The 15,718-nt window shown below is 39.1% G+C and overlaps 3 protein-coding genes and 2 long non-coding RNA genes across 8 annotated transcripts in view; 1 reads left to right on the top strand and 4 right to left on the bottom strand.

Annotated features, from left to right (window-relative positions):
• LOC100890202 (uncharacterized protein KIAA0513) overlaps window positions 1-15,718 on the top strand; it is a 32,382-nt gene that overhangs the window by 982 nt on the left and 15,682 nt on the right. For 2 of the 4 annotated variants that reach the window (XM_030975251.1, XM_030975249.1), the window contains exons 2-3: window positions 14,110-14,200; window positions 14,821-14,984. In XM_030975251.1, coding sequence (XP_030831111.1) covers window positions 14,897-14,984 — 88 coding nt within the window. In that variant the 5' untranslated portion in view covers window positions 14,110-14,200; window positions 14,821-14,896. Of the gene's footprint in view, window positions 1-14,109; window positions 14,205-14,820; window positions 14,985-15,718 lie in introns of all 4 variants that reach the window. The other 2 variants (XM_030975250.1, XM_003723647.3) reach the window with 1 other exon arrangement.
• LOC115920180 lies at window positions 4,717-5,469 on the bottom strand. The gene is made up of 2 exons (XR_004062225.1): window positions 5,146-5,469; window positions 4,717-4,810 (listed from the first exon to the last, which is right to left on the bottom strand). It is a non-coding gene; the product is annotated as an uncharacterized LOC115920180 (long non-coding RNA).
• Window positions 6,666-8,003, bottom strand: LOC115920391. Its single transcript, XM_030976118.1, has one exon. It carries the CDS (start codon window positions 8,001-8,003, stop codon window positions 6,666-6,668), a length of 1,338 nt encoding a protein of 445 aa, XP_030831978.1.
• LOC115920390 lies at window positions 8,079-12,712 on the bottom strand. Its single transcript, XM_030976117.1, has 2 exons — window positions 10,465-12,712; window positions 8,079-9,775 (listed from the first exon to the last, which is right to left on the bottom strand). The coding sequence occupies exons 1-2, from the start codon at window positions 12,710-12,712 to the stop codon at window positions 8,079-8,081; spliced, it is 3,945 nt and encodes a 1,314-aa protein (XP_030831977.1).
• On the bottom strand, window positions 12,798-13,402 carry LOC115920179. Its single transcript, XR_004062224.1, has 2 exons — window positions 13,227-13,402; window positions 12,798-12,891 (listed from the first exon to the last, which is right to left on the bottom strand). It is a non-coding gene; the product is annotated as an uncharacterized LOC115920179 (long non-coding RNA).

Below are 15,718 nucleotides of genomic sequence, written 5' to 3'. Positions count from 1 at the left end.
CTAATAATACTTTCGAGCATTTTTCCGATGACTGATGTTAGAGTAACTGGTCTGTAGTTCTCTACTGCCTTCCTGCTTCCTTTCTTATAGATTGGAGTAACGTTTCCTTGCTTCCAGTCTTCCGGAAGTGATTTCTCCTCCAGTGACCTGTTGAATAGGACTGCCAGGGGTTCCGCCGTTTCCTTGGATATTTCTTTCAGCAGTCGGGGGTGGATATTGTCAGGTCCAGCTGATTTATTTGCATTCAGGTTTTTGAGTTTCTTTTCCACTGTTTCTGGGTTTGTTGTCACTTTATCGATGCAGGAATCGTTGTTTAATCTGGTCAATGTTGGTAGGTATCCAAGGTCCTCATGAGTGAAGACGCTAGCAAAACGGACGTTGCCAAGCTTCGGAAAAAAATTACTTCAACAGCTCGAATGCAAAATATGAGCCTAGCTCAGGCGGGTAACTTGCATGCATTTGATACTAGAGTCTACTACTAGTACTACCCTAGACTATAGCGTTATCACAGTTTTTCTTTTTGCCTTGCGGGTTGCAGGGAATAATTTTCCTGGTATCGCATCGCAATTTGCTACGCATTTTTGCATGACTGCTATACAAAATACTGTTTGTGTAGCAGTTTTCTTCCATAGAAATGTACAGAATTTCATTTGAAATATTTATCCATCAGCTGAAATTGCTAATCAAAATATTTGAGGAAAATTATTCCCTGGGTTGACTAGAAGGGATGAGATTTAGATGACGTCATGCGCAGCCATAGTTTAAAATACGGCTGCAAGATTTTCAACATGGATGTCGATTTTGACCCATAATTTCCTGTAAAGGGACCATTAAATGCAGTATTTCAGTCAAGTTGGTAAATAATAGCCTAGACCCCTCTAGGCCTAATTCATATGCAGAGCTAACAAGTATCACGCATAAGGCATGACATCATGCATTTCGAGGGTCTGAACTCTGAAAATGCTCTTACGCACGACGTGCGTACTAGATTTTGAAAAAAACGTTATACCCTCGCACGCCGAATCATGAAAATGTCACGCATTGCCGATCTTTGAACTTGGCGTCTCTGTACATGTATATGCATCCGGTAAAATATGGGCATAAGTTTGGTGGTCAGATCCACTCCACCAAATCCGCATAGGAGCGCCTATGGTCAGCTTCTGTCTCTAGAGAGAGGAGCTGACCCTACCCAAATCAGAGGCTAACAAACGAAAGAGACTGACATTTTGGTCTCTTCTAGATCTAGATGATGATATTACGAAAATATAAATTAGAATTTCGAATCTAGAATCTAGATCAGTAGATGTTTAAGAGTATTAAGAACAATGTCATTTTCACAAGAAAATGCTTTGCTTTGGCTTTGCCCTTGGCTTTGGTGTTGATTTGACATTGCAAAAATCATGAATCAGACAATTACTTGGACTTATTTGGATGTAGATACGTAAAGCTTAAACTAGCTTATTTGCCCCTCGTCACATTGGGTAGTCCCTGATATTATAGGGTGAAAACTTGGGTAGATGGGTTTTCCAGTGCCCCTCATCAACAGATTTGAACATGTTAACACTAGTGACAGAAACTGCAACCTCTGGCCTGGTAAAGCATTCCAATTATTTAATTTTTAAACTGAGCCATCCTTTCTCATTTAAGGCTGTGAAAGATCTCTTAATCATGCCAACTTTTGGATTAGCCCTTTTGGCAACATTAGCTGCATGTGCACTGAAGGAGAGAGACTTATCAAAGCGAACTCCTTCTCTTTTTCCTCAGACTTAACTTCTCGAGGATCATCTTCAGTTGTCATTTGATACCCGAAGTTCTGATTACTTCGACTGTAGTGTGTACAATTCGACTTTACTTTACTAAATTGAAGTTGCCTCAAATTTGCACATTCCTTAACTGCATTTACATCGTCATGAAGATCATCCGCATCTCATTCTCATCAATGGTTAAATATGTAATGAGTAGAACAAGCGAACGCAAACTTGTGTAATTTCATCCTTTTTCCAACTGCAAAACTCCAAATACAGAAGACATTTAAAAAAAACACGCATCTGCCAACTTATACATGTAGTTATCGAAGATTGTACATCATGGATTAAATAACTGGGCATTAAAACACGCACAATTTAGCGCATTATCCTGAAATGTTGAGTTTTTGTCAGGATCTAATTTTTCTTTTAACAACTCTGGCACACAAATTATAGGAAGGGCGGAGTACTAAATTGGAAAAGTTGTTTGATGCACTATTCCCATACATTCCCCGTATAAAGTTTATAATTTACACTGAAATTTCGCCGGTAATTTGATATTTTGTTATAAATGTGAAACTGGTGCATGGCCTCCGGAATTCCCAGCAGTGGAAGCGCGGTTCGGAGGATGGAACTTCAAAGCCAAGTGGAATGTTACACATCCCATTGTTACGCTTAAGAACTCACGAATGCGTTTGAATAAATTTACAAGAGTTACCACTCCTTTCTTTCACCTCCCTGGTTAAACAATGCCTTTTAGCCTGTATAATGTTATATTATGTTTTTTTTGCATACTACATGTAATTTTCCTCAGTCACTATTATTAATGCAGTTACATGTACATGCAAAAGTCACAAAGTAAGATGCTGAATGTTGTTTTTGTTAATAAATCCTTCTAGATTAAAGATCAATTTTTGGGGGTTTTCTAATAAATTAAATGATAATGTCTAATTGATTGATTTATGTTCTCTCAGAAAATTTGATGGAAAGGATTGATAATTATACATACTATACATGTATGTCCATGTAAATGTAGGCCTACATGTACAGTTGTACTTGTAATATCAATCTTTGAGATAATGTAAGCTGTTTACAGATGCTGGTGATGAGATGAGTTCCTGTGCTGAAATCTAAAAAAATTCTCCTACTTAGAGGTAAAGACCAGTTTTGGAAACACCCCCCTCTCAAAAAATGAAATGGAAGCTCTTACCAATCATGTGAAAGAATATGTTTTGACTAATACGTGATGATACAAATTTTGCCGAGAAACCGCCTACTTATATATATCTATTTGGACCTGATAGATATCACGCATGTGTCGCGTAGTCCCATATACATCTTTCTGTGTACAGTGCTTGTAACTTTACCAAGAATGGGTCAAATTTATTATCATTTTGATGATTCCAGAACCTTGCAGTTCACCCCAATAGAGTGGTGAAGTGTGACGTCATCAAAAAATCTATTTTTAGAATTTCTCAATTTTTCTTCATATTCCTAAAGAACATCAAAAATAATGTCCAAATGTCGAAAACCAATTGAATATGCTAAGTATTGGCTGAGATATGACCATCTGAATGAATATATGTCCTATGGGAACTCAGTGTTATATGCTCTGGCTCCTAACCATTAGGAGCCAGAGCATATAACACTGAGTTCCTATGGGGAGTATATTTATTCAGATGGTCATATCTCACCCAATGCTTAACATATTAAATTGGTTTTCGACATTTGGACATTATTTTTTATGTTCTTTCGGAATATGAAAAAAAATTGAGAAATTCTAAAAATAGATTTTTATGACGTCACGGCTTCGGTACTCTATATGCTAGATGATCAACCTTTTCTGATTTTAAAATTCCACAACGTTTCTTTCACAATGCAATCACATGACCATAACCAGTCTTTATAAAGAGAATATAAACACATCCTACTTTCTCCTCCAGATTACACAGTTTTATTCTTTCAATTAAGATTTTGAAATGCAGTCTAAATATTTGAATGAGTTTGTGTAAATACAGGTCATGCAGACCTGCACATTACAAATATTTGCACATGTCTGAAGAACAGGATACTTAACCGCAGTCGGCTTGGTTCAGTAGCTCTAACTTGTTTTCTTTTGACACAACAGGCCATTCAAATTGTATGCATACCTTTGCTACATGTAGGACTTATAGTGCATTCACCTGTTTTATGTACATGTATATATTTCAATATCGTAGTCTGAACTCTGAACGCAGATTTTAAGCATCGCTTTTAAATCGAACAAGTCAAAATGTTTGCCCAAACTAGCAATGCATGTACATACATGTATATGCATTCAAACTATTGAATGGCATACAAGTACATTAACATGTTCATGTATGTATTACAGCAGGGAATAATTTTCCTCAAATTTTTGATTAGCAATTTCAGTCGATGGATAAATATTTCAAATGAAATTCTGTACATTTCTATGGAAGAAAACTGCTACACAAAAGATATTTTGTATAGCAGTCATGCAAAAATGCATAGCAAATTGCGATGCGATACCAGGAAAATTATTCCCTGTACAGGTACATGAACTATAATATTTCATCATTACGTAAACATGTATAAATTAATATGTACACATGTACACTATACGCTCTACGAAAAATGGCCTTAGAGATCTTGGTTGTATACTGTGCAGTTCGTGTAGACGTATAAAAAACTTGAGTCTGCACAAAAAATATTCTGTAGCAAAAAAAAATGGATAATTTATACTATTGAAAAAGTGAGAGTTGCTAGTAGCTCTAGGCATTCTTTTTATGGAATCAAACAGATTTTTTCTATTCATATACTTTTACATAATATATCCGTATTGGACATTATGACATACAATGTAGAGTTGTATGACATAGTCAGTTATTTTATTTCTTTTGATATTGATTTGTTCAAATTAATACATCATCCATTGTAACTGCAGCCAATCAATAACGACAAGTTAACAAGGTTTTTACGGGAGTGTTCTTTTATTCTTTGGTAGGAGCGTAGCTTCCTTTCTTTGACTCCTTTCTTTTAACTCTGTTCTTTTCACTCCGTGAAAACTGTGAGAAAACAAACAACAAAAAATGGGCATTAATTAAAATGCAATAATAATTACAGGTTCCTTATCCATGTAATAATTACAGGTTTCTTAATACAAATTTGGGCGTGACCCATAGGCATTATACCAAACCTTGCCATTTACTTAACCTTACTATTTCTTTGTGTTTCCTGAATAGTCTTCACACTTCCTTAAATTAATACAACTTAAGTTCTTATACACAGATTCATCAACATAAATTCTTATACATGGGCACCTGCCTCAAAGTTATGGCATAAATATCATAATTATACACATATTTCCCACAACTGAAACACTGCAAGCTTAAGTACTGACCTTCTTGCCTCCTTTTAGTCAATTAACTTGTCTGCAGCTAAGAATATGTTGCAATTAATCATCGATTTCTCATTGTTCTTCATTGATCATTGTTTGACTTTGAAACTCTGTCTATAAAAGTCTGTCGCCGAAGATGGCGCTCTAACCTTTTTGTCGACTAAATCAAATACACTTACATGGCTCCTTTAAATTAGTACAACTAATTTACCATAATAAACTATTTGACATACCTGCGATAATTCTTACAGGTTCTACAGAACTAACATTTCTAACTTTGTATGTATACAAAGCACATCTAGAAGTAAATGTAATGCATCTAGCTGTACTAGCTTCAATCTATAAGTTTAACTGGTTTTACAACTTATAATGTTCAATTCTAATCCTTCTATAATAGACGTTCAGAGATCAAGAATCTAGACTAATCATGCATAAATTTGACTCTGTAACCAAAACACCATCCATGTATAGTAATACATGACTTCAAATTTTGTTTCAAATTAGTCTTAGCCCTTAATCTTAAAAATTATTTTATGCATGTATAAATTTTGTTAAATAACATTAACTCCTTAGTCTTGCATCAGACACATAGATATGATTTAATGAGCATCACCCTTATGTCTACAATTCATTTTGCAAACAAATGAAATGTCACAAGGTTCCAAGTCTGACTTCAGACCCTAGTAAGTTTACACTGAAATGAATAATCTTAAATATAGTCTCACTTGACTCTTAGATGTAGTTTTCATCTCAGACACAGATATACCTTTACTAACGAGGGAATAGTTTTATATTCCAAGTTGACCTTTTCAGAAAATAAAGCATGTTTAACCTTAAACATTTCAATTTAGTCTTACATCCAGACTCTAGCATTATGATCAAACCAGTATACATATACATAAAACAAAGCGGCATTTAGAAAATTGAAGGTATTCTCCCTTTCAGACTTTAGAATTTTGGTTGAAATCACATTTATCAAACACAATGTCTGCGAAAATTCAAATTAGTTTCAATTTCAGACACAATGAACAATATCAAATGATAACATAAATTAGTCTTAATTCAGACCCCTTGGCTCCTTGTTATCCAATGCCAGGCTCAATCTCTAGACATGGCGATTTGGACATAACAATTATTACTTTAGGTTAATTAAGTTAAACCCCCTAGCCTCGTGGCTCCTTGTCAATCAAGTTCAACCTCCTAGCCTTGTGGCTCCTTGTCAACCCAAGTTCAACCCCCTAGCCTTGTGGCTCCTTGTCAACCAAGTTCAACCCCCTAGCCTTGTGGCTCCTTGTCAGGGAATTTCCCCTGGTCTTCATGCGCGACTAACAAGATAAGCTTATGTATTGGTCGTTCGAAATAACGTTGTTGGAAGATTCGCTTCCCGCGACTGTTTATCTTGGGGTCACCCATCACCAATTTAACCTTACGCACATGATTGTCCGAGGATGGGTAAACATCAACTACTCTGGCTAGCGTCCATTGGTTTCTTGGATTGTCGTCTTTCATTATTACAACATCACCTATACGGGCTTCACGCTGTGGGCAAGTCCATTTCTGACGTGATTGAAGACTCTGGAGAAACTCTCGCTTCCAACGCTTCCAGAATTCGTTAGCGAGATGCTGAACTCTCCTCCATCTTTCCTAGAGTACAAGTCCTCTCGTTGGAAGTGTCCTGGAGGCGGCAACAGCACGTTGGTTTTCATCGTCAGAAGATGATTCGGTGTCAGGGGCTCAGGATGTGTAGGGTCATTCAAATTGTCGACAGTCAGAGGTCTGCTATTTACGATAGCTGCTGCTTCGTTCATGAGGGTGCGCAGGGACTCATCATCAAGCTGCTGTCCAGCTTCATACAGCAATGTTTCTAGCACACGACGTATACTGCGTATTTGTCTTTCCCATACACCTCCCATGTGACTAGCCGAAGGGACATTGAATTTGAAGTGAATATAATCACAGTCGTTCCTCAGAAGAAATTCCTGAATCTTGTCCTGGTGTGTATTACTACCTTCTCTTAGCTCAGCTTCAGCCCCGATGAAGTTAGTGCCTCTATCTGAACGAAGCTGGCGCACAGGACCTCTAATGGATAGGAATCGTCGAAGAGCGTTGATGAAAGAGTCGGTTGTCATCGAATTTAGTGTCTCAATGTGCACAGCCCTAGAAGCCATACAACTGAAGAGGAGGCCGTACCTTTTCAGTTCCTTTCGGCCTTCTTTGATTACCCATGGACCAAACACGTCCATACAGCTGTATGTGAAGGGTGGTGTAGGCTCAACTCTGTCCTTAGGCAGGTTTGACATCTTCTGCCATTGAGATTCGCCACGTAGCCTACGACATGTGACACACTTCCTTATGAGTCTAGAGACTGTTGAGCTCCCAGATAAGACCCAGAAGCCGCTGGACCTCAGTTGGTTGATGGTCATACCTCGTCCCTGGTGAGCTGTCTGAATGTGACAATGTCGTATTATCAACTCTGTAATATGGTGGTCCTGAGGTATAATAGCTGGATGCTTACTTTCATAGGAACCTTCAGCACAACTCAGGCGTCCACCTACTCTCAGTATCCCATCAGCGTCGATGAAAGGGTCAAGACGATGAAAGCGACTATACCCTTGCTGCTTACGCCTGTGTCTCTTGTTTGCATTCATCTCACTACCTTTACCAGACTGGTTCTGTATAGCTGTCAGTTCATTACTGAATGCATCTCTCTGTACGGTCTTCAGGATTTCACATTGTGCTTTGTTGAGTTCCTTTGTAGTAAGCTTCTGTAGCTCACCATGGAATGAAGTCTTTCCAGTGGTGGATGACTTGCTCAGACCTCGCTCTCGACATCGCCTTCTCAAATGCGCCTTCAGTCTCATGCAGTTTGCTACTGCCCTTTTAGCTCTGTGCCAAGAGGAAAATCTGTCCAAACGATCGATCTCAAAGGTACAAGGCTAGTTTGCATGAGCTTTCTTCACTTCTGGATCATCCAACTTCACATCAAACTTATCACCTTGAATGAACTTCTCTGCGTTGCTCTCCCACAGGAACTTTGGGCCAGTAAACCAAGAGGAAGACAGGAGTTGGTTGACTGTAGCTCCTCGAGAAGCAATATCAGCTGGGTTATCCTGTGTACCCACATGTCTCCATTGTGAGGGGGAAGAGTGTTGTCTAATCTGATGCACACGGTTGGCAACAAAGACATGAAAGCGCTTCGAGTCGTTACTAACGTAGCCCATTACTACATTGCTGTCCGTCCAATAGAACTCTTCAGTGTCTGAGGGTACAAACTCTCTCTGAAGAAATGCACTGACTCTAACTGAAACAACTGCAGCTGTCAGCTCCAGACGTGGTACAGTGATTGGTTTGAGAGGTACAACTCTGGCCTTCCCCATCAGGAGTGTACAATGCACCTTTCCTTCATCATTAGTCAGCCTTAGATATGTGCACTCGCCATAACCAGTAGTACTGGCATCAGAAAAGTGATGAAGTTGCGTTGTCTTTACTTCTCCGAAATGTGCAGGCTTGTAGCATCTTTGTATGGAGATTGAGTCCAGATTATTCAAATCAGCTCTCCATTTCTCCCAGCTGCTTCTCTGTTCATCAGGCAGTTGATCATCCCAGTCTACTGCTTTCCTGCATAGTTCTTGCAAGATCTGTTTTCCTCGCAGTACAACTGGCGCCAGCAGGCCCAATGGATCGTAGATTGACATAACTGTGGCTAAGACTCCTCTTCTCGTCAGGGGTTTGTCATGTAGAGTGAGCCTGAACTTAAGTGTGTCGGACTCAACACACCATAGAACTCCCAGAGCCTTTTCCATGGGTGAATCAACTCCCAGAAGATCTGTCTTGGAGACTCCCTTCGCTCTATCAGGCTCCGGAACAGATTCCATTACTTCTCTGCTGTTAGATATGAACTTGTGTAGATGCAATCCGCTTTTCTTACACAGTTGTCTTGTTCTCGAAACTAGGTCGATAGCGTCCTTTGTAGAAGGAACGGATTTCAATCCATCGTCCACATAGAAATCCCGATGGATGAAGTCCTTCACATCATTTCCAAATTCGGCTGCGTGATCAGTAGCTATCTGCTTCAAGCAAAAATTGGAGCAGCCTGGGGAGGAAGATGCGCCAAACAAATGGACAGTCATACGCAGCTCAATGGGTTCTCGAAGAATATCTCCGTCTTTCCACCACAAATATCTCAAGTAGTCACGGTGGTCTTCTCTCACCTTGAATTGGTGAAACATTTCCTTTATGTCACAACTGAATGCAATCTCGTCTCTCCTGAATCTGCAGAGTACGCCTACGAGAGCATTTGTCAGGTCTGGTCCAGTGAGAAGATAATCGTTAAGGGATTCCCCCTTGTACTGTGCACTGCAGTCGTATACGACCCGAAGTTTGTTGGGCTGTATAACACCATGGTGGGGAATATACCAGACTGGACTATCAGCTGTCTTGATTTCTGGTGCTAATTCTGCGTACCCTTTCTCTAAGAGTGCTTCCATCTTCTCTGTGTATCTACGGTGGTAGTTTGAATCTCTTTCAAACTTTCGTTTGAGATGTTGTAGTCTCTTGTCTGCCATACACCTGTTGTTTGGCAGATCTGGTTCCTTTTCCTTGAAGGGAAGTGGAGTTTCGTAATGTCCATCTTCTGTTAAGCGAACATTATTCTTCATGATGTTCATGAATCTGACATCATTATGTGAGGAAGGTTCGCTGTTGTCTCTTAGGTCCGAGAAGTCTGCTTCCTTTATTGTAAAGGCTGTATTTGTTTCTACTCGACTATACCACACAGAGCTACGTACACTTCCACTATTTGTTACAAACACATACAAACACGCACGCTCGCGTGCACGTGCACACACACACACACACACGCACCCACACATGCACACACGCACACACACAATATATATATATATATACACTTGCACAACACACTCACCAACTCATACACAAAGATCGCTTGAACACTTTTTCATTTTAAGTTTTACCTTAAGATTTTTTTTTGTTTTGTTCTTGTTTTTTTTTTTTTTGAGGCCGCCATCCTTGTCAAGCTTTGCTTATGATTGCGGTCTCCTGCACTTTTCCACCAGAATAGTTAGGATAATACTTTAAATTTATGATAATATGTTATGGAAATAATAAGTTTCGTTATTATAATTATGTACATATATTATGTAAAAAAACATTTTGACATGAAGAAATTATTGTTTGTTTATGTTGTATTATACCTTACATGTATATTATGTTATTTGTTATTCAGTTATATTTTATTTGGAAAAAATGCAGAAATAAAATCAAATCAAAAAAAAATTATCCTCAGCACCGATGAAGGACTTATCTCTTCCTTGATGGTGACGTTGTGTGAGAACATCACCTTTTCCTTGGTTGCAGTTTTGCTTTCAGTCAGCTCAGGGAGTATCTCACAGGTGATCAATCGATGACTGAACCCTATTCTGTCGTCGGGGCTGACAGCAAACTCCTTCTGACTTGATATACCCACAACACACCAACCTAGATCTGTCTTCATCCCAAAGGGTCCATCATCATCATCAGGAGAAAGAATTATGCTGCGAGGAATTAGAGCACGTGCACAATCATATCCGATCAGCAATCCTACCTCACAGTCTTGTAGTGGTAGCAGTTCCTCTGCAATTTCAGTCAGGTGAGGAAAGGACATAGCCACTTCAGGCACTGGAATATACTCCCTATTTGCGGGCATGATGTCTCGTGTATAGACTGTAGGGAGATCAATCATCTTCATACTGTTGTGAGCACGAACCGTGAGTCCTTGAATTTTCTCACTAGGGATCCTCTCATCCTTCTTGGACATAGTAGAAAGAAGAAGATTCACCTTTGAACCTTGTAGATTCATGGCTTCCTTGGTAGATTCCAGCAAGAATGTGGTGTCCGACTGAGTATCCAATAATGCATATATCAGCCTTTCATCAAATCTGCCCTTCTGTGATATCCAGACTGGAACAACTGCTGAACACTTTACAGCCTGTTTCTTCAAGGTCATGTGGTTTACTGTTGTGTGAGAACTCGATGACCGGAGTTCTTCTGTTGCGTTAGAACTCTCATGATCAGACGATTGGATCTCCATTCTCTCATCATCTCTCTCTTGTACTTGATTACTCCGATTCCAGTCTTCATGAAGAGAAGTGGGATGTCGCCGTTTGCAGACACTGCATGTGTCTCTCCTTCTGCATTCTCTTGATGTGTGTCCTCTTATGAGACAACCATAACACAGTCCATTGTCTCGTACGTAGGTCTTTCGCTCCTTCAAAGTCATTGAAAGGAACCTTTTACAAACTCCTAGTTGGTGGTTTTCCTTACAGAGCACACATACATACTCCTGCTTCTTTCCCTTTCTTGGATGCTGAGGGCGTTGATCTGTCGAGGCATACATGGATGTTGCGCCCGGAATCGTCCGCTGCTTGTCTACCTTCAGCTCCTTTACACTATACAAAGAGGTAATTGGGTCGCATGCGATATTGGCCTCCTCCTCAATGAAGTCACTGAACTCATGAAATGATGGGAAATTTCCATGAGTTTTCTTCCAATGAGCAACTTTCCTACCCCAACTCACAATCAGGTGGTCTGGGAGTTTAGCCAAGATCTTCCTATTTTCCCTCTCATCATTCAATTGAGCCAGATTTCCGATGGTTGTCATTGCTGTACAGCACTGTTTCACAAAGTCAGACAGCATTCGAAGACCTTGGCCATCTCTGTTGCTGATTCTGGGCCAAGAGTCCAATTTATCCCTGTAGGCGCTAGACAGGACAAAGGGATCTCCGTACCTCCTTTCTAGGGCCATCTTCGCAGCAGCATAAGAGTTGGTATCACCTAGCAATGCGTATCCTTGTACCAGTTGCAAGGGTTGGCCCTTTATGTACTTCAGAAGATAATAGAACTTATCTGCTGCGTTTATCTCTCTTCTTTCTATTAGGAGGTCGTAGCTTCTTTTCCAAGTTGGATATTGGAGGGGACTTCCATCGAACTGAGTGGGCTCTGGAGGGGGCAGGTGACTTATCCTCATCTGGTCCACTAAACTCGCTGCTAACGAGTTTCCCGTTTCAATGTCCTGAGCTCTTGGGTTAATCTTTTCCATCGTAGGTGGGTCATCTTTTGGTTCGGCGTTGACCCACTCTTCACAATCATTCTGTCGTTTTGGAGAAGGTTTAGAGGAGTGTCTGGATGACGTCGATTGGGTTACAGAGCCTCCTTGTAGAACCTTCACTCTTTCGTGGGTTTGTTTCATCAGCTCTGCATGCTGCTCCTCCACCTCTTCAATCTTGTCGAAGCTGTCATCATGCAATTTTAAGGACACCTTAATCTTGCTGAGAGAATCCTGAACTACCGTTGCCTTGTCCATAGCAGCTTGGACTTCATCTCTCTGTTGCTTGATGACCAATACGAGTTCTTCATCACTTAAAGCAGCTCTCAACTTATTGGCCGCTTGACGCCAACCTCTTAATGAATAACGAAACTCCAGTTCACGTTGGTCGTTTTGGTGCTGGAGTCCAAGTTCGGTTGGCTTCGGGTCGGATCTCGTTCGCTTAGCCTCTTCTTCCTCTGGCATCTTGTCGACAGTGAACAGTAACCAATCTTAGAGCCAGAAGTTTTCACTGTAACTGCAGCCAATCAATAACGACAAGTTAACAAGGTTTTTACGGGAGTGTTCTTTTATTCTTTGGTAGGAGCGTAGCTTCCTTTCTTTGACTCCTTTCTTTTAACTCTGTTCTTTTCACTCCGTGAAAACTGTGAGAAAACAAACAACAAAAAATGGGCATTAATTAAAATGCAATAATAATTACAGGTTCCTTATCCATGTAATAATTACAGGTTTCTTAATACAAATTTGGGCGTGACCCATAGGCATTATACCAAACCTTGCCATTTACTTAACCTTACTATTTCTTTGTGTTTCCTGAATAGTCTTCACACTTCCTTAAATTAATACAACTTAAGTTCTTATACACAGATTCATCAACATAAATTCTTATACATGGGCACCTGCCTCAAAGTTATGGCATAAATATCATAATTATACACATATTTCCCACAACTGAAACACTGCAAGCTTAAGTACTGACCTTCTTGCCTCCTTTTAGTCAATTAACTTGTCTGCAGCTAAGAATATGTTGCAATTAATCATCGATTTCTCATTGTTCTTCATTGATCATTGTTTGACTTTGAAACTCTGTCTATAAAAGTCTGTCGCCGAAGATGGCGCTCTAACCTTTTTGTCGACTAAATCAAATACACTTACATCCATGCTTTTATGCATTGTCTCCTTCATGAAATTCTATGCAGGAATTGTGCTAAAGAATCATGAGTTCACAATTTTTACTCTTGTTTTGCTTTTGTAACTTTACTTTCCAGATAAAAATAGCTGAAGAAGGAAATGTTTCCAAAGGAGTTCTAAAGCACAGTATATTCTTGTCATCGTCATGAGGCAATTTGTGTCACTAAAATGGACTTTACAAACTTGACTTTGTCTTTAAATACATACAGCATTGAGTTTCACTTTCACAACCTGTTTGATTCCATCTTAAAGAGAAGGTCGAGTTCTGGTCACGCGATTGCATTGTGAAAGAAACGGTGTGGAAACGATCAGAAAAGGTTGAAATGATCAGAAAAGAATTTGTGTGTATTGCAAGGTTCTGGAATCATCAAAATGATAAGAAATTTGGCCAAGTCTTGGTAAAGTTACAAACACTGTACACAGAAAGATGTATATTGGACTACACGAACACGTGGCGTAAAAATCCTACCCCAGAGTTTTACAATATTACATGACATATTTAGAATATGAAGGCATTTGAAGAGCCATGCTTTTCAGGGAACATGTCTTATCTGATGTTCTTCCACACTTGCATAATGAGAATGATAACGCTCACAAATTATTTTTCACCTCTTCCCAGAACTCAACCTTCTCTTTAAAGTCATTTTTTATTTCAATACATGCCTTCACAGGACCCTCGGGCTCAGAGGAAGACTGGCTGAGCAGGTGACCGTTGAAGTTGAAAGATGGAGCCGATATAGATTGACCTAAACTACAGTACATGTAGGTGAGTAGAAGGCAATAAGGAAATGAATAATCGGATGGTACGTATGCAAGAAGTGCCTATAGAGCAAGGTCGATCGACACAAGATTGTCATCTGATTATTGAGAGATTGTATTTCCAAGGAGCAAATTTATTTTAAACATGTTTCCATATAGAAATTATATGCGTTTAATACAGTTTATTGAGATTTTTGGACACGTTAGCCTTTTTGGAAAACCCAGATTGCCCAGTAGCTGAAAATGCACATTCACGAACTTGAAGCGTTTTCTGTGATGTCCTCCTGTCTTTCAGAGTTACCTTTCTCTAAAAAACGAAAGCTTTTCTAAGGCCGAAATATTTTAACAGTGTCAAAGTGTTTTGCTTTTAATGGTACAGTCCAACTATAAAGGAATGATGAGCAAACGTGATCTTTTGTCTTTTAGAAAATAACTTTATGAAAGGCTTGTTTTTCCAAGTAAACATTGAATGACAGGAAATGAAACCAACAAGCAATGGGGAATTCTAAACTCAAAACTGCACTGTTTCTCGGAAAATACTGAAAAGTCTCTACCTTTCATTACTTTAACTACCGGTGTCACTCACTACCCACTCCCATCACCCTTTTATACCTTATCCGCAGGAGTCGATTGAGATTTCACCATTGACGAGTATAACCATGGATGATTTTAACGGTGTTTCGGAGAGGCTAGAGATGAATGGAGAAAAGGGACCTATCACAGAAGAGATTCAGCGGGAGTGTAAAGAATTTATCGAGGATCTGGTGGACAGGATATTCAATAAAAGGTGAGTTGGCATTGAAGAAAAAGGGGAGAGAGATTTTTTTTCAATCGAGTGCTACCTTTAAACGGATCATTTTCAACAATTCAATGCTTCTATTCTTTATAGACATATGTTTTTTCCTGGGACCCGGGTCACAAGCAACTTGCTTTTAATAATGGGTATTCCCTTGCTGTCTTTTGATTTACTTGTTATTATGTTCATGTATCTGTGGTCAAATAAATGAATACATTTGTGGGTTTCTTTGAATGGAAATAAATAAAATGAAATTGATAGAATTAAAGGCAATTGTAGAGGTGAAAATTACATGTAGTCTGTTCAAGGTAATACAAAGTTTGGGGTAATTTTGAAAATTGGCTGAGTGATTCTTTACAATTTTGATATATTTGGATGCCCCTGTACAGTGTAGATGTATTATTAAAACACTTCTGCTTTCGAGAAAAATGGAATATCAAAATTTACCGGTGCTCCCTGTAAATTTTGATGAATTTCGAATAGTGCATACGGCCATATATATGCAGTTATGATATATAATTTCATAACAGGAATAGCCAATTGGTCAATATTAGTCAAAAACATTGTTTTATACTAGCTAAACTAGTATATTGACTTTGAGAGGGAGCTTTACAACAAAAAAGGTTTATTATTAACAATTTCATCATTTTAGACTCGATTTCAACCGCGACAACGATCACTGAATATTGTAGGATCGCACATATGCTTCCAATACGGTATGTTCA

This window comes from Strongylocentrotus purpuratus, unplaced genomic scaffold (assembly GCF_000002235.5).
Source record: "Strongylocentrotus purpuratus isolate Spur 01 unplaced genomic scaffold, Spur_5.0 spur5_scaffold_8, whole genome shotgun sequence".
NCBI lineage: Eukaryota > Metazoa > Echinodermata > Echinoidea > Camarodonta > Strongylocentrotidae > Strongylocentrotus > Strongylocentrotus purpuratus.
The sequence above is the reverse complement of the archived record's forward strand: the minus strand, read 5'-3'. Positions and strand labels throughout refer to the sequence as shown.

Coding starts and splice junctions, on each gene's coding strand:
- LOC115920390 (XM_030976117.1), bottom strand. CDS start 12,712: ATGCCAGAGGAAGAAGAGGCTAAGCGAACGAGATCCGACCCGAAGCCA. Junction 9,776..10,464: donor CACCATCAAGGAAGAGATAA/GTCCTTCATCGG, acceptor TTCGCTTAACAG/AAGATGGACATTACGAAACT.
- LOC115920391 (XM_030976118.1), bottom strand. CDS start 8,003: ATGAGACTGAAGGCGCATTTGAGAAGGCGATGTCGAGAGCGAGGTCTG.